General features: G+C 43.6%; 1 protein-coding gene across 3 annotated transcripts in view; it reads left to right on the forward strand.

The window, feature by feature from the left end:
- ZMAT3 (zinc finger matrin-type 3) overlaps positions 1–23,787 on the forward strand; it is a 58,414-nt gene extending 34,627 nt beyond the window's left edge. Inside the window, exons 3-6 of one of the 3 annotated variants that reach the window (XM_037988550.2) lie at positions 14,688–14,807; positions 17,825–17,991; positions 18,114–18,214; positions 20,412–23,787. In XM_037988550.2, coding sequence (XP_037844478.1) covers positions 14,688–14,807; positions 17,825–17,991; positions 18,114–18,214; positions 20,412–20,620 — 597 coding nt within the window. In that variant the 3' untranslated portion in view covers positions 20,621–23,787. Of the gene's footprint in view, positions 1–14,687; positions 14,808–17,824; positions 17,992–18,113; positions 18,215–20,408 lie in introns of all 3 variants that reach the window. The other 2 variants (XM_037988547.2, XM_007972050.3) reach the window with 2 other exon arrangements.
- The last annotated feature ends 457 nt before the right edge of the window (positions 23,788–24,244 follow it).

Genomic DNA, 24,244 nt, shown 5'->3' on the forward strand with positions numbered 1-24,244 from the left:
TTTTTCTCAGCTAAGCCCTGGCCACTGAGGCAGAGTCTAGAGGCAGTAGGCCTTGCTGAGCTGCGATGGGCTTTGCCCAGTTTGAGCTTCCCAGCCACTTTGTTTACCTACTCAAGCCTCAGTAATGGTGAACGCCCCTTCCCCAACCAGGCTGCTGCCTTGAAGTTTGATCTCAGACTGCTGCACTAGCAATGAGCAAGGCTCCATGGGCGTGGGGCCCACCAAGCCAGGCACGGGAGAGTATCTCCTTGTTTGCCGGTTGCTGAGACCTTCGGAAAAGCACAGTATTCAGGTGGGAGTGTCCCATTTTTCCAGGTACAGTCTGTCACGGCTTCTCTTGGCTAGGAAAGGGAGATCCCCCGACTCCTTGGCTTCCCGGGTGAGGCGACACTTTCAGCTCGCTCTCTGTGGGCTGCACCCACTGTCCAACCAGTCCCAGTGAGATGAACCAGGTACCTCAGTACCCATCTTCTGCATCAATCACGCTGGGAGCTGCAAACCAGAGCTGTTCCTATTCAGCCATCTTGTATTTTATTTTAGTTTTTGAGACGGGGTCTAACTCTGTCACCCAGCTGGAGTGTAGTGTTGCAGTCATGGCCCACTGTAGCCTCAACCTTCTGGGTTTAACCAATCCTTCCACCTCAGTGCTCCTGGTAGCTGGGACCATAGGTTTGCACCACCATGCCTGGCTCATTTTTTTTTTTTTTTTTCAGAGACAGGGTCTTGTCATTTTGCCCAGTTTGGTCTCAAAGTCTTGGACTCAAATGTTCCTTCTCCCTCAGCCTCCCAAAGTGCTGGGATTATAGGCATGAGCCACTGTCCCTGGCCCTAGTTCCATGGTTTTAAATTCCACCTACATACTAATAACTCCTCAGATTCTATCCGTAACCTGACCTCGTTCGTAAACTCCAGGTTGGTCTCTCTTTGGACATCTGAAAAGGATCTCAGACTTAACACAGCCAAGTGGGTCTCTTGATGCCCAGCGCTTCCCCCCTTTCTCTACATTGCATGGAGCCATCTCATGCTTCAGGTTTTAGCTGACATGTATCTCCCCAGAGAAGCCTTATCTGCCCACCCCACTCTCTCCCTGTCCATTATCTGTTATATCATCCTGTTTTATTTTTTGCAGAGCAGTTGTTAGTCACTCTTTTTTCTTTGGTTGTGTGTGCGTACATACACACACACACATATATGTATATATGTATGTATGTATTCTGTTTATGTTCCCTAGAAAAGTTTCTTGAGGGCAGAGACTTTGCCTTTGTTCACTGTTTTATCTCCTTTTCTTAGAATGGTGGCCAGAACATAGAGGGTAGTCAGTAACTATTTAACCCCGTTATCTTCCGCCAGATTTGTAGATTCAAATTCTCACCTGTTTTTAGAAGATTCCTAAACCTTCTTAGCCTTGACTTCCTTAGTGCTAATGTTGCAGCTTTTGTAGTTCGGCAAGTGGGAGGAAATGGCACACTGGCCTTTTCTCCCCGGTTGCTCGGTGAGCGGGAGGGAGGGTTGCAGTGTAAGGATTCTTTTGGTGCTGCTTCACCAGCTGGAGATCTCTGTGGCTGTTGTGCCCTTTGCCTGGGGCCTCGTTCCACCGAGCTCACTCCGCCCACTCAGCCTGGCAGGCTGTGCTTGGCTTGTGCCTTGATCTGGATCTTGTGCCCGCTGAGGGATCTATGCTCAGCCTGTGGCTCCACTGGGTGTGTTGCCAGCAGCTTCTGCATTGGGTGTCGTCATTTAGATGAGGGGAATGTGGGTGGTGCCCGAAAACTCAGAGATGTCAGCAATGACGGAGTCCCAAGGGGTGTTACAACTGTCACCCGGGGAGTCCCAAGATCTGACCTCCCAAGAAATGTTGCAGCTTTCTGTTGTTCCCACCACCTGCAGCTTGGTGAACAGAGGCATGTTACAGCTCATTCGGTCCCACCACCTGCAGTTCACTGAATGGGTGTGCGTTACAGGTCGGCCTATCCTGGGTTCTTGTCCCATGACCAAGAGGAATAAGAGGAATAAGGTACATGGACACTGGAGAGTGAGTAGGGTGGAGAAGAATTCTGTTGAGCAACAGAAGGAACGCTCTCAACAGAGAGGGGGCCCAAGAGTGATTAGCCCTCTGTTTAATAGGGGACCCAAAAGAGATTTGCCATCTGTAGGGGCTGAGTTTGGGATTTTTATGGGCTCAGAATGGGGGAGTGTGTGCTGATTGGTTCACGGGTGGGCTTGGAAAAAGCACCATTTAATTGCCTAAAAGACATCGAGGAAGTTCTCACTCTGGTTGTGGACTCTACCTGGAACTGGCAGCTCAGTTTTCAGGCTTTAAACTGTCTTTGGTGTGAAGGTTGGGTTTCACAGGGACCCATCCCTGTCTGCCTAGGAATTTTTCTGTCTCCAGTTGCTATCACTAATCCACACATTGCACTGTCTCTTGGATTCATCGAGATGTCTTTCTGTTGTCTCAATCTCAGTATGTTGACTCTATCTTCTTCCCCAAAGCCTTTTTTCTTCCCCACACCTTTAAAAATTTTTCATAAATATTTCCATCTACCCTGCGGTTCACCTCCCTTCTGCCTTCTTATTCAATATGTTATTACTTGTTCTTACTTTCTTCATAGTTCCTGTGTCTTTCTCCATTATCCAGGCTTCAGGCCTATTTTGCAAGCTCTTATCTGTCTCCACTCTGTCTAGGTAGTGGTTTTTGGCTCCATAGCTTTAAATACCATCCACATTCTGATCGTTCCTGAGAGTCTGTCTTCATCCTGGCCACACTCTTGAACTCCAGTTTGGTTGTGGGCTTCTGTGATAACACACTATCTGATTTTTGTCTTACATTTTGACTACACATTCTCAATCTCATTTTCTGGATCTTCATTCTCTACTAGACTCTATATTGTAGTGTCCTAGGATTTTGTCCTTGACTCTCCTCTGTGTATCTTCCCAGCTTCCAGCTGCTACCCTGATGCTCATCTTTATCAAATACAATCAAGTCGTGCACTGCTTTGCTTAAAGTTCCTCAGAGGCTCCCTGCTGCCTCTGAAGTCCAAATTCTTTATCATGGGCAAAGGCATTAAGAATGAGCCCGCTGTGTGTTTCCATTTGTGCCTCTCCTCCAAAGGATCTAGAAGACCGTTATCTCTCCTTGTGGTCCCTCAACACAGAAGGCTGGGCTGTTGCTCATGCTATTTTCTCGGTGCACAGTTTTCTTTTCCCTTACTTCTTACCTCCCCTGTAAACATTTGCTCATTTAAAAAGATGAGTCAGTGGCCCCCTTTTCAGGGAAGTCTTCCTTGATACATTCAGGCTGGAGTAAGAAATTCCTTCTCTCTTTTCTCCTAGCAGTTTATTAGCTTCATTATAATACTTGGTTCATTTATCCAACAGTTATTTATTGCTTGCTTGCTATATTCTGGAAACCATTCTAGGCATTGGGATTAGAATGGTAAGACAGATAAGGTCCTCATTTTCAAGGAGTCTACATTACAGAGCAGAGGAAAGTGGAAAAAAAAATAAACAAGTAAACCAACTATTGTTTTAGACAGTGATTAGTGGTACTAAGATAAAATAAAACCAGACAGTGTGGTAATATGATGGAGTGTGTGTGGTGTGGGGAGGGGGAATGGTTGTGACACTTGAGAGTGAGTGAGGTCCAGTTTGAGTTGAGACTTGAAAGATTCTAGAAGGAGCCAGCCATACAGAGATCTGCAAGAGGTACATTCTAGGCAGAAGGAACAGTTAAGTACAAAGACCTTGGAGCTAGAGTGAGCTTGGCATGTTTAAGGAGCAGATGCAGCCTAGTGAGCCAGGAGCATAATGCGCAGGGGAAAGGAAGGAGTTCTGTCTGACGTAAGACCCGAGAGGTAGACGGGGCCAGGTCATGTAGGGCCTTATAGGTAAGATGTGTCAATTTTAAGTATAGCAGGAAGCCATTGGAAGAGTTTTATGTGAGGGAGTGACATGGAACTGATTCATGTCAAGAATTATTACCCTGGTTTATAATGAGCAGAATTCTAGGAGGACGAGATTAACAGCAGAGACCAATTAGGAGTTGTTATCTACTGCAAATGAAAGATGTTGGTACCTTGGATTACTGTGGTATTTGTAGTATCCATGGAGAGAAGTGGAGTGATGTGGGATGTATTTTGAATGACAAGACTTGCTGATGGGTTGAATGTGTTGGGCTTAGGGAAGGATGGAATCAGGAAAAGGACCCCTTGACTTTTCTTGGGTAACTTTGTGGATGGTGGTGCCATTTATCTACTGTGGATGACTAGTGGTGGTGGTAATGGTGGTGATGAGAAAGTTCTATGGAGGAGGAATCCAAAAGTTATTTTAAGTTGGATATGCCTCTTAAGACATGAAAGTGTGGATGACCAGGAGGAAGTTGGATATATGGTTCTAAAGGTCAAGGATGGAGATTGATATGGGGAGTCACCAACTTACTCATGGTATTTGAAAGCTATATGTCTGGGTAAAATAACCTAGAGTCAGAGAGTAGAAGAGGGCCAAAGGTGGGTTCTTGGACATTGTAGAGTTTAGAGGTCTGATAGAGGAGGAGAGGTGGGGACGGAAGAAGGACTATAGATGATAGTAGGAGGAATGTTTCAAGAAGGAAATGAACTGTATCATGTTACTTTGAGTTCCAGTAAGATGAAGGCACATATGTGACCACTGGATTTGACTCTGGAGTTCACTGTGACCATGGTAAAAGCACTTTTAGGGTATTCAAGTGAGGAGAAGATGGATCTTAGTTCATTACTCTATTTAGCTGCTTACGTATCTGTCTCCTCCTTTATGTGCTAGTCCTTAGTTTATTTCTAAGGCTTAGCATATAAATAGATGGTGAATAAATGTTTGCCTGCAGGTTTTAGTTTTACAATGCAGTTTAAAGAATAGTTTACTGTTTTACCCTTATGTAGAATGGTTTCGTAGTGTTGACCCTTGCCACTAGTTTGTGTCAGTTCAAGGAATATAATCATGTGACTAATAACTTAAAATGTGATGAGAAAGGCAAATTCATGTTAGTAGAGATTCTTAGTGCATCTTGAAGCCATCATGCTGTAGTGGAAAAGGGCCATTCTTTGATTTGGAAGGTCTGTCTCAGGCTTTGACTGTGCCATTTAGCCCCTGAGAAGGGAGCTGGGAGCAAGTTCCTTACAGTCTCTGGATCGCAGTTCCTTGGCTGTCATAAATGTACAATATTAACAAATTCCTCTTATAAGATTTTTGTGAGTGTTATGCCCAGACCGTTTGTTCCCCAAAGAAGACCACCAGAGTCCAGAGTCAAAGCCAAGCGTCAAGGATCTTTTACTACAAGTTCGAACTTGGTCCCTCCATTCCACAGCATACAAGAGGGCCCCGAACAATGCGAGTGCTTGCTTTTTATAGCCCGATGTAAACAGGATATGTAAAGTTATAGGGGAACAAGGTAATTCTCTCGGTTACAGCATTACAATTGGTTAATATTATACATTTAGCATTTTTTTATTGGTTCCCGCTGTGTCCTTATCGGAGATTTCCCAGGTGGTGTTTTCTGAAGTTTGAAAGAAATATGGAGGAATGTGTTTGTGCTGGGCTGAGGGAGTTGGGAGATATATGGTGGGTTGTGTTTGTGCTGGGCTCAGGGAGTTGGGAGATATATGAGGAATGCGTTTGTGCTGGGCTCGTGCTGGGCTCATGGAGTTGGGAGATCTATGAGGAATGTGCCTCATTCCTTTCATTCCCCCCTTCTTTTCAGGTAACTCTAGAGCCAATCTTGGGTCTTATAAGTCTGACTCTGTTTCAGCGTTTACAGGTTGGTATTGGGCTCTGAGGACCATGAGCTGAACGGTGTCAAACCTTTCTCTGACAAACTGCAAAATTCTGTTAACACAAGGTCCTACAGTAAGCAGAAATAGTAGACTTAGCAGGGGTCCAAGGAAGGGAGCTAACAGGGAAAACAGAGGAATTCCACCACTGGTCTGCAGCTGAAGCAAACTGCCGTGTTTTTACTTCAGTGCTTAACTTGCGTAACTGTTGGACCCGGTCTTCTACAAGCCCTGATTCATTTATGTAGAAACAACAGTCTTCTTTTAGAAACATATATGTACCACCTTTTTTAGCAGTGAGTAGGTCTAGGGCCCTCCGGTTCTGCAAGGTTACCTGGGCTAGGGACGTGAGCTGCCGCTGAAGGGAGGCAAGGGACTCAGCTGACTCTTCCATAGCAACGGCAAATTGTTGGTACAACTTGTTGCTTTCTATGAGGGTGTGACCTAGGGCCCCCCCCGCCAGTCCGGCCACAATGAGGGATGCGGTGAGGGAGATTCCTGCAATGAGGGGGAGAAATATGGCTCGTGCAGGTCTCGGTCTAGGGACTGGGTGAATAGCAGTACTAGTCCAGTTACCGGTGTACCCTAGGAACTCGCCAGCAGTTAGTAGAGTTAACCGGGGAACTAAAGTGACAGGAAGACACAGTAGGTTGGTAACAGAGGGACTAGATAGGTTCTTAGATAGTGTCCCATTACACCAGGAGAAAGGCCCGGCAGAGCCCTTAGGGTGATATTAGGGGGTACTGCAGTGATGCTGCAGAGGCTGGAATTGGTTCCTGAGAAACAGTAGGGGAACTTTTCCTGACTGGGGTTTTGGTATAGGGGCACGTTTAGGATAGGGGCATATGAGAGGTTTTGGAGGTTGTTAGCTTGGGCAGAGGTAGAGGATCCCCATGGCAGAGGGACAGCGGTTAGCGGTGGACGCCCTAGAGTGGCACACAGAAAGCAGCCAGACAGGCTGTGAAGTCCTGTAAGGTTAGCAAGTTCTAGTCCTTCTTGTAACAATTTTAACCAGGAGAAAGGACGTAAGTCTTGTGTTAGTCTGTTTTCTTGTCATTGGATATTTCCATGGACCAGGGACAGTACCTGCACTAGACCTCGCCACAGATAGAGGTGACTGCTAGGCCACGTGAAGGAGGGGGAGTAGTATACAGCCCCATGTTGAGGCGTGGTCCAGTGGGAGTTCCAGGGGTCTCTAACTATTTATGTATATGAAAAGTCTCCGTCCCGTCTACGACGGAAGGGCCACTTAGGGTCTAACTGTTCTTCCCCTCCCCAATGACGGGATCTATGGATGTTACAATAGTTATAAGGACAGCCGGCATTTTGGTGCCACCAATAGTGTTTACAATTGTATTTAGTCTGGTCAAAATCAAAGCATATTATTGGTGTCACTGGTTTGGCTATTTGAAAACCAGTAAAATTTAGTAAAATTGGGCTATTGCACCCTGAGGAGGGGCAATCAGCACTGGCTAATAATTTCCCGGGCTTATGAGGTTGTCCAGGGTGGGTTCAGTTTTCATAAAGCCAGAATCTTCAGACAAAGGGATTAGAAGCTGGTTTGGTGTTTTCCCCAGCGGCCACCAGGGCGACTAACGTTAGGGCTAGACTATCTAACTGCATGTTTGCAGTGAGCTATGCTGCCGGTGCAGGGTGAGTTTTAAGGGGTTGTTCTTAGCTCTGTCCACAGTCCACGTGGCCGGTGCTTTAGCCGCCGCCGTGATTGGTCCCAGAAGGTCGGAGGTTGGGTCCACTGGCTTGACGTGGGTGTAGTGGATCCACGACGCGATGCCTTCTACCTTCAGGGCGGTGGGTGTGGTCAGGAGTACCTGGAGTGGTCCCTTCCACCTGGGTTCTAGGGTCTCTTGTCAGTGTCACTTAACCAGGACCCAGTCTCCCGGCTGGTACGGATGGGGTGTCATGGCGGACCGGTCTCATATAGCTCTTTCAGCTTGGCCCAGATCTCTTGATGAATTTTCTTCAAGGCTTGTAGGGAAAATAAGAGTTCAGAGACATTTTCTGTTTCAGACTTGAGCAGATCATCTTTTAGACTGGGAATCAGGGGTGGGGGTCTGCCATACATGATTTCGTAAGGGGTAAGGCCCAGTCTGTAAGGGGTATTATGGGCCCGGAACAGAGCGTAGGGGAAAAGGACCACCCAATTAGCGCCAGTCTCCATAGTCAATTTAGTTAAGGTCTCTTTTAAGGTCCGATTCATCCTCTCTACCTGTCCTGAACTCTGGGGCCTGTAAGCGCAATGTAGTTTCCAATTTGCCCCAAGGATGGAAGCCAAATCCTGACTTACCTTAGTGACAAAGGCCGGCCCATTATCTGACCCTATCTGGACGGGGAAGCCATACCTGGGGAGGATATCTTCCAGAATTTTCTTTGCTACAACCTGAGCAGTTTCTCTTTTGGTTGGAAATGCTTCAGTCCACCCTGAAAAAGTATCTACAAAGACAAGTAAGTACCGATACCCGTATTTTCCTGGCTTTATCTCAGTGAAATCTACTTGCCAGTAGATACCAGGCCTGGTTTCCCTGAGCCTTGTTCCCGCTGCAGCCTGGGATTGGGGGTAGGCGTTGTTAAGCTGGCAGACTTTGCAACTTGTCACGATGCTGCTGGCCGTCTTGGCTGTATGTCTGAATTTGAGCCTAGAGCGTCTGATCAGGTCTATCATCCGCCAAGCACCCAGGTGGGTGGTTCGGTGGATGTGTTCTAATACTTGTTGTCCTAATTTTTCTGGTAGGATGGTTTGGTCATTAGTATCAGTCCACCACCCATTCTGGATCTGTTTCAGGGGAAGTTTGTCAATCCACTGGAGATCTTGTTCTGAATAATCAGGGAAATACGGCAAGTCCCGGGGGCCTGGGTCAGGGAGCTGGAGTGCAAGGAGTTGGCTGGGAGCCTTTGCCACATTTCTTGCAGTTTGGTCTGCCAGAAAGTTGCCTTGAGCAGTTGGAGTGGTTGGTTTCTGATGCCCTGGGCAATGCACAATGGCTAACTTTTCTGGCTTCCATAGGGCTGTTAACAGGGCTAGGATCTCTTGCTTGTTTTTTATCTCTTTTCCTTCAGCCGTTAGTAACCCTCGCTCCCTGTAAATGGCCCCATGTATGTGCGCCATAGCAAAAGCATATCGGCTGTCTGTATATACTGTCAGCTTCTTCCCTGCCCCTAAGGTAAGAGCTTGGGTGAGCGCTATCAGTTCGGCCTTCTGGGCCGATGTCCCCGCGGGCAGGGGTTCCGCCCAGATTACCTCAGTCTCTGAAGTCACTGCCACTCCAGCGTACCTCTGGCCTTGATGCATGAAGCTGCTCCCATCAGTGAACCAGACGAGGTCAGCGTCAGGGAGTGGGCGGTCCTGCAGGTCCTCTCGAACTCCGTGCACCTGAGCTGGTATCTCGGTGCAGTCATGGAGTGGGGCGTCCAGGTCCGGGTTGGGCAGCAGCAAGGCAGGGTTTAAGGTTGTTGGGGGCAGGAAGGTTATCCTGATAGGATTTAGTAGTAGTTCTTGGTAGTGGGTGAGCCGGGCGTTACTTATCCATCGATTAGGTGGCTGTTTGAGTACACCCTCGATGGCATGTGGGGTAACGACCTGCAATTCTTGACCCATGACAAGTTTATCAGCATCTTGTACCATTAGAGCCGTGGCCGCAATCATTCGGAGACAAGGGGGCCACCCGGCAGCCACTGGGTCTAACTTCTTTGACAGGTAGGCAGCCGGCCTCCGCCAGGGGCCTAAGTTCTGAGTTATTACCGCCTTGGCGACACCCTTACTCTCGTCCACGTATAAGTGGAAGGGCTTGGTGACATCAGGTAGTCCCAGTGCAGGCGCAGAGAGTAGGGCGGTTTTGATCTGTTGGAAAGCCGACTCGGCTTCGTCTGTCCAATTAAATGGCTGCTGCCCCCGTGTTGCCTGATACAAGGGTTTAGCCAGTTCTGCGAACCCAGGTATCCATAGTCTACAAAACCCCGCCAACCCCAGGAATTCCCTCACTTGTCGGGTGGATTGTGGCCTGGGGATCTGCAGAACAGTCTGCTTCCGGGCGTCTGTTAACCAGCGCTGCCCTCCTTTTAGCAGGTACCCCAGATATGTTACTTCTGGCTTACAGATTTGGGCTTTCTTTGCCGAGGCTCGGTAGCCTAGATTTCCCAGAACTTGTAAGAGACTCTTGGTCCCTTGAATACAAGCTTTTTGGGTCTTAGCAGCAATCAGGAGGTCATCAACATACTGTAGTAAAGTTATTTCAGGGTGTTTACATCGGTACTCACCCAGGTCTTCATGGAGGGCCTCACTGAACAAGGTAGGAGAGTTTTTGAATCCCTGCGGCAGCCTGGTCCATGTCAGTTGGCCGCTTATGCCCCTTCCAGGGTCATTCCACTCGAAGGCGAAGAGCTTTTGGCTCTGAGGGGCTAAAGGCAAACTGAAGAAAGCATCTTTCAAATCTAAAACTGTACCATTGATGTTTAGGGTTTAGGGTACTCAGGAGGGTATACGGGTTAGGCACAGTTGGGTGTATGTCCACAACCCTCTTATTGATTTTTCTTAAGTCTTGTACAGGTCTGTATTCTCCACTATTAGGTTTTCGTACCGGCAACAATGGAGTATTCCAGGGCGAGTGACATGGGAGAAGGACCCCTTGGTCGAGGAGCCGGCAAATATGCGCGGCAATTCCTTTGTTGGCCTCTAGGGGCATCGGGTATTGGCGTACCCGCACGGGGTCTGTCCCAGGCTTAACTTCAATAAATAAGGCAGGACGGTGTTTTGCTAGTCCTAAGCCCCCCGTTTCCGCCCAAGCTTCTGGATATTGCTGGAGCCAGGTTGCTATGTCCTGGTCAGGGGCCGCTCGCTCCTGGTGGAGCTGGTACTCATCTTCTAGGGTTATAGTCAGGACGGACACGGGCCGATTGTGGGAGTTGGTCACGACGGGCCCCTCAGGGAGGAAATGGATCTGTGCTCCCATTTTAGTTAGCAGGTCTCTCCCTAATAGGGGACAGGGGCTCTCAGGGATGATCAGGAAAGAATGGGTTACATTCCTGGCTCCGAGGTTTACTGTCCTTTGTGTTGTCCATGGGTATTTCTTAACTCCTGTGGCCCCTTGTACCCACGAGGACTTGGAGGATAATTTTCCATTAGTTTTAACTAGGACTGAGTGCTGTGCTCCTGTATCAACCAAGAACTGGACTGGGGACCCCTCCACTTGCAAAGTTACCCTAGGTTCGGGGAGGGGGTCCGAACCCCGTCTTTCCTAGTCTTCGTCTTGAGTGACTAGTATGGGTGTAGACCTAGGGGGTCCCTGTCCTCGTTGTTTCTTTTTGGGGCAGTCTCTTACCCAGTGGCCAGCTTCCTTACAGTAGGCACATTGGTCTTTGCTCAGATTATCATGCCTGGGGGGCCGCCTAGGTTGGGTGTTCTTTGGCTGTAGATGCTCTTTCTGTACTACTGCTGCCAGGACCTTGGTCATTTTTTCAGTGGCCTTTATTTGCTTTTCGTCTGGAATATCTCTGTTATTGTAAACCTGCTGGGCTATCTGAAGGAGGTCCTGAATCCATTTTCCCTCTAAGTCTTCTAATTTCTGGAGTTTCCTCTTAATGTCTGGGGCTACCTGATTTACGAAAGACATTACAACAGCTGCCTGACTTCCTGGAGCCTCTGGGTCTATGGGGGTGTACTGTCTAAAAGCTTCCATTTATCTTTCTAAGTAGGTAGCTGGGCTCTCTGTCTTTCCCTGCAGAACAGAGTATACTTTAGCCAAATTAGTGGGCTTTCGAGCAGCTGCCCGGAGACCCGCTATTAGAGTCTGGCGATAAAGGCGTAGCCGTCCCCTACCTTCTGCCGTGTTGTCCCACGCCGGCCTGGTCAGAGGAAAAGTCGCATTTATGAGGTCGGGGTTGGCAGTCGGTTGACCGTCGTCCCCCGGGACCAGCTTTCTAGCTTCTACCTGTATTCTCTCTCGCTTCTCCGTTGTGAACAAGATTCGGAGGAGCTGCTGACAATCATCACAAGTGGGCTGGTGGGTGAACATGACACTATCCAGTGAAGCCATTAAATCTTTGGGGTTCTCTGAAAACCAAGCACTCTGGGTCTTCCAGTTATACAGATCACTGGTAGAGAATGGCCAGTACTGGAGCCTGGGGATTCCCGTGTCATCTGGAGGTCCTATTTCCCGAAGGGGTAGAGCTACTGTGGAGTCAGGCGGCTGGGGGGGCCGGCTAGCCCGCGAAGTGTGCCCTCGCGTCCGCCCCGCCGGCTGTTCGAAGTTACTTTCACTCTTAGCGGGTCCATGTGTGCCGGCCGCCTCCCGTCCGCCTGCTCCCTCCCGCGGCTCAGCCCGGGGGGCTGGGGCCTGAGGCCCGGAGGGGTACGGAGGGGGTTCTGTGAACAGTGGGTCCCCGCTATCAGGTAGAACAGGATGGGGGGGCAATCGGCTGCTTGGATTTTAGTGGCCGAGCAACCAGTGCCTTACAAGGTTCAGGGGCTAATTGGAAAGGTGACAGCCAAGGAGGCGGGTTCTCAACAAGGTCCTGCCATATGAGGATATATGGGATTTGATCCAAGTGGCCCGCACGCCCAGGTAGGAAAATCTTGGACTTTACCCTAGTGATGACAGCAAGTTGGAACGTCCCTTCGGGTGGCCACCCCACATCAAAGGCAGGCCATTTGGAGCGGCATAGGGTAATGAGCTTTCCCCTCCTGATTTCCAAACTAAGATCATGGCCCCTTGCTCTTACATCCTTGAAATTACTTGTAAGGAGAGATAGGGGAGTGCTCTGGGTATTACCCATCCTGTAATAATTTGTAGTTTCTTCCTGTTAAGGAATGTGGGTTAGAATCCCTGTAAAGGAAATCTGGCTTATTAATAATATCTAGTCGCAAGCGCGCTCCGGCAGCCCGGGTCAGAATCAGCTCAGATCGCAACCGTGCTCCGGAAGCCTGGGTCAGAATCAGCTGCTCAGATCGCAAACGCACTCCGACAGCTCAGATCGCCAGCGCGCTCCGGCAGCCCGGGTCAGAATCAGCTCAGAGAAAAATCTAGATCAGACGAGAGCCAGGGGACGTCTCCCACCGGTCTCCACTGGTTGTCCTATAGCGCGTCCGCCAGGACTGCATCAGCTCAGTTTCAGACCTCGCGAGTCACAGATACAGGTTCAGAACAGACACGGACAGACAAACAGAGACGAGCCGGCTCACCTATCAGCAGATCGATCCTGGTAGATCCGTTGACCAGGGGTCTGGTGGGCTTGGGGAATCCCGGACGGGCCCCCAGATGTTATGCCCAGACCGTTTGTTCCCCAAAGAAGACCACCAGAGTCCAGAGTCAAAGCCAAGCGGCAAGGATCTTTTACTACAAGTTCGAACTTGGTCCCTCCATTCCACAGCATACAAGAGGGCCCCGAACAATGCGCGAGTGGTTGCTTTTTATAGCCCGATGTAAACAGGATATGTAAAGTTATAGGGGAACAAGGTAATTCTCTCGGTTACAGCATTACAATTGGTTAATATTATACATTTAGCATTTTTTTATTGGTTCCTGCTGCGTCCTTATCGGAGATTTCCCAGGTGGTGTTTTTCTGAAGTTTGAAAGAAATATGGAGGAATGTGTTTGTGCTGGGCTGAGGGAGTTGGGAGATATATGGTGGGTTGTGTTTGTGCTGGGCTCAGGGAGTTGGGAGATATATGAGGAATGCGTTTGTGCTGGGCTCGTGCTGGGCTCAGGGAGTTGGGAGATCTATGAGGAATGTGCCTCATTCCTTTCATGAGCAGCAAATGAATAAATGCAATTAACATCCTTTGTAAGTAAAAAGATACTCTGTAAGTGCAATTTTTAAAGAATAATTGAATTATCTATTTCATTACTAACTTATAAGTATATTAGATCAGAGTGTCATGAAATTCATATTTAACTGTGGCATATAAATTGCAAGAACTTGGGTGAGGACGCAGGTCACTGGAAAACGTGATACTTTTTTTGTTTGTTTGTTTTTAAGACAGAGTCTAACTTTGTCGCCTAGGCTGGAGTGCAGTGGTGTGATTTTAGCTCACTGCAACCTCCACCTCCTGGGTTCAAGTGGTTCTCCTACCTCAGCCTCCCGAGTAGCTGGGATTACAGGCGTGTGCCACCACGCTCAGCTAATTTTTGTATTTTTAGTAGAGATGGGATTTCACCATGTTGGTCAGGCTGGTCTTGAACTCCTGACCTCAGGTGACCCACCCTCCTCGGCCTCCCAGAGTGCTGGGATTACAGGCGTGAGCCACCGCGCCCAGCCAATGTGATACTTTTAAAGAAACATATAGGAAATTAATTTCCTTTGCCTTTGTTCTCTTATCTTTCCCAGATAAGTTTAATCATTCTGTTAGAGCCAAAGAGTAGGCTCTTTTACTTCGAGATGTAGCAATCAAATCTAGCTAGTAGTCTTTTTACCCCCAGGATTGTGTATGTATGAAGGAATAAAGTGTAGTTAGTATTACTTGTGTTGTTTTCTTTTTTTTTTTTAAGTGATTAAGTGAATACATTTATTAACTCAGTTTGACACCCTTTCTCATGGTGATTACAGTTTTCTTTTTTTCCGTAGGAGATATCAAGACCCCTAGCAGATGCCTAAAACTGTGATATTTCTGAACCCTTCCATATGCATTTTTTTTCCTGTACATACATAACCTATGATAAAGTTTAATTTATAAATTGGGCCAGTAAGAGAATAACAACAATAACTAATTAGAAAAAAGAACAATTATAAAAATATACTGTCATGGAAATTATATGAATGTGGGCTCTCTCTCAAAATATCTTAATATTTTTGGACCGCAGTTGACCATAGCTAACTGAAATTGCTGAAACTGCAGATAAAGGGGGACTGCTGTACTCATTTTATTTTTATTTCTAGGGTAAAAATCATGGTAAGAAACTCCGAAATTACTATGCAGCAAATAGCTGTCCTCCTCCTGCTAGAATGAGCAATATGGTCGAGCCTGCAGCTACGCCAGTTGTTCCAGTCCCTCCGCAGGTGAGACACATACGTCAGGGTGAAGCAGCATTAGGGTGGAAGCTGTAGTATGCACAAATGATTATGGATGACATTTGTCGTCCATGTGTCCATCAGGGTACAGTTGGGAAAATAATCCTGAAAGATGCTGCTTGGTACTTTTAACTCCTTGAACTACAGTGCTGGATTTAATGCCGGCCATTGTTACATGATTCTTTATACATTTCTTAAAATTCTGGGCTAAATGGGCTGAGCGCGGTGGCTCATTCCTGTCATCCCAGCACTTTGGGAGGCTGAGACGGGCGAATCACGAGGTCAAGAGATCAAGACCATCCTGGCTAACGTGATGAAACCCCGTCTCTATTAAAAATACAGACAATTAGCCGGGCATGGTGGCGGGCACCTGTAGTCCCAGCGACTCAGGAGGCTGAGGCAGGAGAATGGCACAAACTCGGGAGGTGGAGCTTGCAGTGAGCCGAGATCGCGCCACTGCACTCCAGCCTGGGCAACAGTGCAAGACTCCATCTCAAAAAAAAAAAAAAAAAAAATTCTGGGCTAAATGAATCTGAATGTCTAGGCTAACCCCAAAATGAAGAGATTTTCAAACATATGTTCCTTTATTGCAGTTCATCTCATTTATTTCAGATTTTGTCTTCCAGTTGCAAAATTAGTTTTTTGAGATTGCTTATTACTTACCTCTATGCGGAGAGCCTGTATAAACATGTTTTGGACCTTGCTATTATGAAACAGACTTGAAAACCAAGTTCTTTTGCTCTTTGGAAGATAGAACAGGTGATTTAGGCAAGATATTCCTGTACCTTAATTATCTCTGAAACATAGAGTCTACTTCTTAATCTGTCTTTGAAGTGTTATATATCTGTAAAACAATACAGTGGTCATAAATAATAATAGTTATAATTGAGTACATATCGTGCCAGACACTGTGCTGAGAATGTTTCATACATTGTTTCATTCAAGGCTGAGACTACGGTGAGGTGATGGATGCACTAAATTTGGGCATAAAATTTAAGAAGGAGCCAAAAACTCAGTAATCAAGATAGATATTTAATGTAACATTTTAGAAATATAAAACTGATGTAAAATAGTAGTGAACAAAACATTAAAAACTTAAGTATTACTGATTTTCCTTTTGTCCCAGGCTGCAATATGACTTGGCATGGCTCTGTTACTGATTCTGAATGTAAAATTTTGATATTTTATTAATCATTAATTTTTTTGCATTAAATTTAATTTTTTAAGCCAGGTGTGGTGGCGCATGCCTGTAGTCTCAGCTACTTGGGAGGCTGAGGCACAAGAATCACTTGAACCCTGGGGGTGGAGGTTGCAGTGAGCCAAGATCACGCCATTGCACTCCAGTGTGGGCAACAAGAGCAAAACTTCATCTCAAAAAAACAAAGAAAAAAAGAAAGAAATTCTTGTTCCACCACTTTAGAAAACATGTAACACCATGGAAAGTTACTTAGCTCATCTAAGCTTCTAATAAACTTCCAGTGAGGCTGATACTACCGGACCATGGACACCAATTTGAGTAATATGACCAATACCTCTAAGTTGTTGAAAGCATTAAATGAGGTCAGGACCTGGGACTAAAATGAAGCAAGTGAGACACTTGTCTTGGGCTCAGAATTTAACAGAGCATCAAAAAAACTCAGTAATTAAGACAAATAATACTTTAATGGAGTATTTTTTAAATTAAATTTTCTTTTTATTTTTTTGAGACAGTCTCACTCTGTCGTCTCCTGGATTCAAGGGATTCTCCTGCCTCAGCTTCCCGAGTAGCTGGGATTCCAGGTGCCCACCACCACACCCAGCTAATTTTTGTTATTTTTAGTAGAGGCAGGGTTTCGTCATGTTAGCCAGGCTAGTCTTGAACTCCTGACTTCAGGTGATCCACCTACCTCGGCCTCCCAAAGTGCTGGGACTACAGGCATGAGCTACCACACCTGGCCCAAGAATTTCTTTTGATCTTAGACCTTTACTCCTAACCAGCTTGTATCATTTTACTTTTCTGAGTGTTAGTTTTTAGTACTTAAAAGTGTGGGTAGCAATTCTGGCTGTTCTTCCTTCTCATGGGTTTGTGGGGAAAACGAGATATATAAAAAACCAAATCAGAGAACAAGAAGATACCCAGAGAGATCTTCAAGCTGCATAGTTTTCCTGTCACTGGTTTCTGAAGGCTGCTCTGGAATTGAATACCTGCCCCCCGCAGTGGGGGCTGTTTTCAGTGGGCTCCACCCTCCTGGGCTGGCAGCCTAAGCCTTTCTTCATAGCATACCCCAGAAAAATCTTCCTTTCCAAGTGAAATGATGCTATTTTCTGCAACTGTTCCTGATATATATGGTTTCCAGATCTTTATCGTGTACTATATTATTCTCTTTTGGCCAAAACCTAGTGTGTCATTTTTTTTGGTTAACCTAATATTTACTGAGTGCCTACTACCTTCTGGGCCCTCTGTTAGGCTCTCTTTAACATGTTATTCCTCAACCTGAATACTGTTGTCTGGATTTGCTACTCATTTTTAGTTTTTTCCTGATTATATCTGTAGCTTGTTTGTAGACTCTTTGAGGACAGGGGCTCTTTTTAAAAAAATACATGACTACATATCCCTTCTGGACTAGACAGCAATCCTAATAAATAGTTAAAAGTCAGTAAATGCTTATTGATGGATTCTGCATAGACTTTACTCTTTCCCGTAATGTGGTTTTAGGCCTTACCTTTTTACCCATGACTTACTGTCCTAAATCTAAGGTTTTAAAACTCTTTTTAAAAATGTCTTCAGTGGCGACAGCAATGAGCCATTCACTAATTGGGTACCTGAGTGATTATAATGCAAAACCATGATTAAGTATCTCCCAGCCTTTTTGTTTTCCTGGAATGAATTGTTTTCCTTATGAAGCTTAATGCTTGTGGTCATGCTATATCCTTTGGTTGTTTTTCAGCTCTTAGAAAGCCTTTAAGGAGAAGGAGGAAGCTCCATATTTTTTTAACCTTGTTTCTTTTTGTGTCTTTGATGTCAGATGGGCTCCTTTAAGCCAGGAGGCCGAGTGATCCTGGCCACAGAGAATGATTACTGTAAGCTCTGTGACGCCTCCTTCAGTTCCCCGGCTGTGGCTCAGGCTCACTATCAAGGGAAGAATCATGCCAAGAGGCTGCGGCTGGCGGAAGCTCAGAGTAACTCATTCTCGTAGGTATTGCCATTTTCTCTGAGGCCAAAGTGTTATGTGAGATTGACTGTCTTTAAAGAAAAGGAGTACAAAGGGATTCTTGTTTAGAAGACTCACTCTTTTTTAAACTTCTTTTCTCCAGGGAATCCTCAGAGCTGGGTCAACGGCGGGCCAGGAAAGAAGGGAATGAGTTTAAGATGATGCCTAACAGGAGAAATATGTATACAGTACAGAATAATTCAGGTATCTTGTCTGTTTCCACATACCTTGGCGACATTCTGTACATAGTCTCCTTTGTTTTTGTTTCTTTTAATGATAATAGATAGCCCTGAGAATTTGGAGTTAGTCTGTGTTTTATTGAATTAGTCTAGGCTGGTGTGTATTTCAGGTCTCATTTACTTTATTTATTCTTGTAAATACTAAATATATTATTTATTTTGGTTTTACAACATAGTCTATGTTTTAGGATCTCTTAACATTGTCCCTTTATGTTTGTTTATATTTGCCAGCTGAGAAATATAAAAGGCATGATAAAAATGGGCTACTTGGTTTAAAGTTGTACCATGTTAAAAAAAAAAAAAAACAAACAGATTCTAAAGCAGTGGTTTTTAACCAGGCTAGTGAAACAGAATTACCCGAGGAGTCTTTACAAAATGCCTGAACCATGACTTAGAGATTTTCAATGAGTAAATTTGGAGTGGGACCCAGACATATGCGTGTTTTGAAAATGCTTACTTGATGCTTCTGATATACACATTTAGTTCACAAACACTGATTTATAGGAATAAATTCTGCATTTTCTGATTGTCTTCAGTAGGGATAGTGGGCTGAGTCGTCCCTCACCCTCCCCTCTACTTCAGCGTCTGATTCATGCACATGCCCGCAGAGGTCATTTACTTGAACAGTGAAAGAAATAGAAAACAGAGCTAACTGAAAAACCAGAGAGGCCTACTATAAAAAGGACATATAGCAAACACAATTCAGGCCAGGCGCCGGTGGCTCATGCCTGTAATCCCAGCACTTTGGGAGGCTGAGGTAGGTAGATCACCTGAGGTCAGGAGTTCGAGATCAGCCTGACCAACATGGTGAAACCCTGTGTCTACTGAAAGTACAAAATTAGCTGGGCATGGTGGCATGGGCCTGCAATCCCAGTTATTTGGGAGGCTGAGGCAGGAGAATCGCTTGAACCTGGGAGGTGGAGGCTACAGTGAGCTGAGATTGCACCACTGCACTCAGTCTGGGTGACAGAGCAAGATTCTGTCTCAAAAAAAAAAAAAAAGGAAAAGCACAATTCATTATGATTAATAAAAGTCTAAACATGTATTAGTAATTATAATAAAAGTAAAATCACCAAAGTCCAAAAAATGTTAAATTGGATGAAAGAAATCCATCTGAAATGAAAGAAGCTGGGATAGCTGTATTAATATCAGAAAAATAAATTTTAGGATAGATTATGTTCTCTGACAGTGCAATGAATACAATGAAATGAGATGTCAACAACAAAAATAGAAAAGCAAACACAATTTCCATTTGGGAATTTAAAAACACTTCTAAATAACTCATGGTTCAAAGAAACAGTTATACTAGAAATTAAAAATTCTTACAATGAAAGAGTAATGAACATATATTAACACTTGTAGGATGCAGTGAAAGCAGTATTTTGAGAAAAGCATTACATAGATATTATTATAGTGGAAGTGAAAAGCAGAAAGTTAATGAACTCTAAGGGTCCAGCGTATGAGATCAGTAATGTAGAGGAAAATGAAATGATCAATAATGTCACCAACGCTTTTGCAGATTTCATTCTAGTCTCGTCATATATATGACTTCTTTAAAATAGAAATGGGATCCTAGTTTGGGATATTCATAGTTTACTTAATAGCATAAGAGTTTTCTATAGCATTATTATGTTTAGCAACTGCATAGTTTTCCATTGCATTCATTACCATATTTTCTTTAATCCTATTTTTGAATCTCTCCTTCCCCCTAAATTTTTGTTTTTATAATCATTGCTGAGGTAAACATATTGCTATTAAATCTCAGTGTGAAAATTCTTAATATTTTCTTAGGATAATTCTTACAAGTAGAATTTTTGGATTAATGGGGTAACATAAGCGTAAGACTTCTGATATAATGCTTGGAAATTAAAGTATTTTTTAAAAGTGTATTCACTTTTTTAGAGACACAGCCATTTGGAATTTGGGTTTGACTCTATAGCAATTTTTCTGACAATAGTTGGAGGAATCATTTTATCTTTTTAGATCAAACCTGTGTAAGATTGTAATTTAAAAAATCCATTAACTTCACATTCACTTAAGGCTAAGAATCTGTGAATTTTGTAATTTGAACTTAGAATTACAAATTACAGTGATAATTGGTCAGGTTGTCATTCACTTAATGAATATTTTGAATATATTATTTTTATCTCTTGCTTTAGCAGGTCCTTACTTCAATCCCCGCTCTCGGCAGAGAATTCCACGTGATCTGGCCATGTGTGTTACTCCAAGTGGCCAGTTTTACTGTTCAATGTGTAATGTTGGGGCTGGCGAAGAGATGGAATTCCGGCAGCATTTAGAGAGCAAGCAACATAAGAGCAAGGTGTCGGAACAGCGGTACAGGAATGAGATGGAAAATCTGGGATATGTATAGTGATTATCACATTAAGATAGAGCAGCTCGTTCTGCCTGTTGTTTGCCTTTTGTCAACTTGCCCTGCTTTGTGGTCCTTTTGATATGAGTACATTCCTCTGCTTAATGTTAATACATGTAACCCATGGTGGTACCATGAGATGTCAAAACCTGGGGGTCCGGGGGCAGGGTGGGGGGAGGCGGGTGTGGAGAATGTGCTTCTCTTAAGTCATAACGCTTTTGCAGGGTCAATTGTGTTGAGCTGCTCATAGCATGTGATCTACCTACCCCATCTGAAATAACTTGCCCGAGTTCTGATCAACTGGTAGCCTGACTGCTTAGAATTTGACTATTTAAAAGTTTCATTTTCTTTTGCAATTTTAGTTTTGTGTACTGTTAAATAATTGTATTGAATTCTTTTTAGATCACAGTAAAAATAGGTTGGCAGAGATTTCAGTTTCCCAGGGCTTAACCAGAACGACCACCTCAATGCATTGTCAGTAGAATACATTATTAGAAACTGTTAAGGTCTTTCCTGGGACATTTTTTTTTCTGCCATTTTCTTTTGCAATTGTAGTTTTATGTACTGTTAAAGAATTGTATTGAATTCTTTTTAGATCAAAGTAAAAATAGGTCAGCAGAGATTTCAGTTTCCCAGGGCTTAACCAGAACCGCCACCTCAATGCATTGTCAGTAGGATACATTATTATAAACTGTTGGTCTTTCCCAGGACATTTTTTTTCTGTATCATGTCTCCCCATCATTGAAATGCAAGTTTTGTTGAATTCAAATACTCCCACTGAGCTTGTATACTTCCAAACAGCTAAACTTGATTTCCAGTTGTGGATTTCATACATGTAATTGCTGCCTTTTTCCCTCCTCTTTTTCCCCCCTCATTGAATCAGCTTGTCTAACAAGCTCATTTTCATGCCCCAGCTGTGCTGTGGGTTTTCCAAACCTCATATTTGAATATTCGATGAGTTTAAGATGGATATGATTTAAAAAAATACATTTTCCAGCGGATTTTAGGAAACAAAGGTATGTTTGATTTTTCTATTTTAGAGTTACTTCTTCATCGATAGTAACATGCACTTATATCATGATCTAAACCATGAGTTCAGATTGCTTTACATTTTGTTTTGCCACTTTCTTTTTTGATAATCTGATTCTTACGCTTTACTTACATTTTCCTTTGTCTTGCCAGTCTGTTGGCCGTCCTGAAAAATATCACCACCTGCTGTTTTATATACAGAGAGGAATTTTTTAAAAAGCAAATAAAGTTTCACTGTCTTCATTCCCAGTAGAAATATATACGAACTATGGTTTTATTCTTTGTAATTCAGCTTTCTTGAAGATACTAACAAGTATATGATAGATCACTTTGACATCTGATAATTATATCAGTATTATTATTTTCATTTTTTTGCGTTTAAAATAAGAAGCTGTATGAACCCAGGAGGTGGAGGTTGCAGTGAGCCAAGATCGTGCCACTGCACTCCAGCCTGGGCGACAGAGCAAGACTCCGTATCAGGAAAAAAAAAAAAAAAAAAAAGGCTGTAATGTGTATCTAGATTAACTAATGGAGTGCTCTGTGAATATTCTTTAACTACATTTTATCTATTTACTATATTTTATATGGGTAAGACTAGTGGTCATCCATATTTCTTTTGAAAGGCCTCTTGATCAGGAAGTTTATATTTTAAGCAATATATTTGCACAATGGTCAGTTCACAGACGATTGCTTGTTTTACTAATTAGAGATACAACTTCTGTTTTTTCTCGAGAATTCTGTAGGCAAATAGATGGGGAAGGCAAATTACAATCATTCTTTTTCTGTAATACTTTGGGACAATTTTTAAACAAATCAGACCCATGTTTAAAAATGAGTTTTGTATGATTAACCCTTGTATAGTATCCAGTTACTGTCTTCTATTGAAGTGGTGGTTCTTTGAGAAGTAGAATTATTTTGTAACATTTTTTTCTCCCAGAAATAGAAAAATCAACTACTATTCTGTTAGGATTCTATATAGACTTGTGACTCTTAGTATAATAACCCTTTTATTATTTTTTATTTTTTTGCAGTAATGTATCAAGTAGAGTTGCTTAGTTTTGAGCAATTTAGGGCTTTTCCTATTGGCCAGTAGGGTTATTCATTTTGCTGCTAAGTGTAATTTTTTGGTTAATTTTAACATTATAGTGCTGGCCACTTGGTTCTATGATTACCTAAAAATCTAGTTTTTTTCCTCTGTAGGTAGATTGTATATGCACACCCCCCCCCCACACACACACACACATGCACATGTATGTTGCCATAGAGAGGTATTTCAACCCTTATTTCAAATAACAGTAGAAGATACGAACATGAATTTATATTTTGTAAAAATAGTATTCATCCACTTTGTTTTCCATTGGAAATAGTTTTAAAAGAAGGGTTCCCCTTGCTCTCTCCACTTAACAATTTCATTATATACATAGAAAAAGCAGCGGACTTAAGGGCTTGATGTTTTTTCAGGCCTTGTGTATTCAGGTTTCCAGTTTCCCCGTGCCCTTAATGGATGTTATGAATGCATAAGCGCATTTTCTTTTAAAGAAAGAAGTTAGATTTATAGTGTTATTTCTTACTTGCTGTATTTCTTTGCACTAAAAAAGAACTATGTATTTGTTTTATATGACACTTTAGTACCGTATTGCCTACAATAACTCAATTTGCTTCTTAATTTCCAAACTCTGGGAAGTTGATAAGTAACTTCCATGATCACTTGTAAAAGTTACATGCACATCTGAAAAAAAATCACAAATCCCTATGACAGTAGCGTGTGTTTTGAGCTTGTTACCTTGCAGTATTCTTCTCTGTTCCATAGGTGAAAACAAAGGGTGACAGAGGTTATCAGACAGGAAATGCCTAAATAGATACATCTCTGCATGGTACAATTTCTCATATTCATATATTCCATAGACAGTGTTTTTTCTCTGTCTAAGCAGACTGTTGTTTCTTCTGAGTCAGTGATATGTGATCTTTGTTAGTTTCATTTTGTGAAGCTCAGTCTGGCTCTGTAACATACTTTAGGATTTGCACCTTGTGCTCCCCAGGAATTATGTTAGTGTCTTTATCTATGCTGTCTTCAAGGATGGACAGAGGCCTAAACAACAACAACAACAAATTAGAAAAAAAAAAAAAAAAACAGAAAACTTAGATTTCAGTAATCATCCATAGGAACGCATACCATCAGTCTCTTTTCTCTGTGAATAATATCTTGTGTAAGTTGTCATAAAAAATCAATGTTAGAAGATGACAATTAGAATTCTTCTTAGGTATCGAGGGTAAGAAGTTGTAAAGAAAGAGAATTCGTGTTTCAGTTAAAAGATTGGATTGCATATACCTTTGAAATGCTTTTGTAAAAAAAGTTCAGTTACCAAACTGAGTGTGCCCTGTAATCCTTTTGAGTACACTGAAGATACTTTGAAAATACTTTGTTGGTCTTGACTTTGTACATCATGTCCTGCAACTTGTAAATATGTGCATGTTGTTTATGTTTGTCTGCCTGTCTCTTATTGTACTAAATTCTGCAAGGTGAATAATTCTTTATACCATTTATTTGGAAAAAGTTCCTCCTCCAACTCTTCCTCACTATTCACCTTTTAATTA

Source organism: Chlorocebus sabaeus, chromosome 15, assembly GCF_047675955.1.
Source record: "Chlorocebus sabaeus isolate Y175 chromosome 15, mChlSab1.0.hap1, whole genome shotgun sequence".
In the NCBI taxonomy this organism is placed as follows: Eukaryota; Metazoa; Chordata; class Mammalia; order Primates; family Cercopithecidae; genus Chlorocebus; species Chlorocebus sabaeus.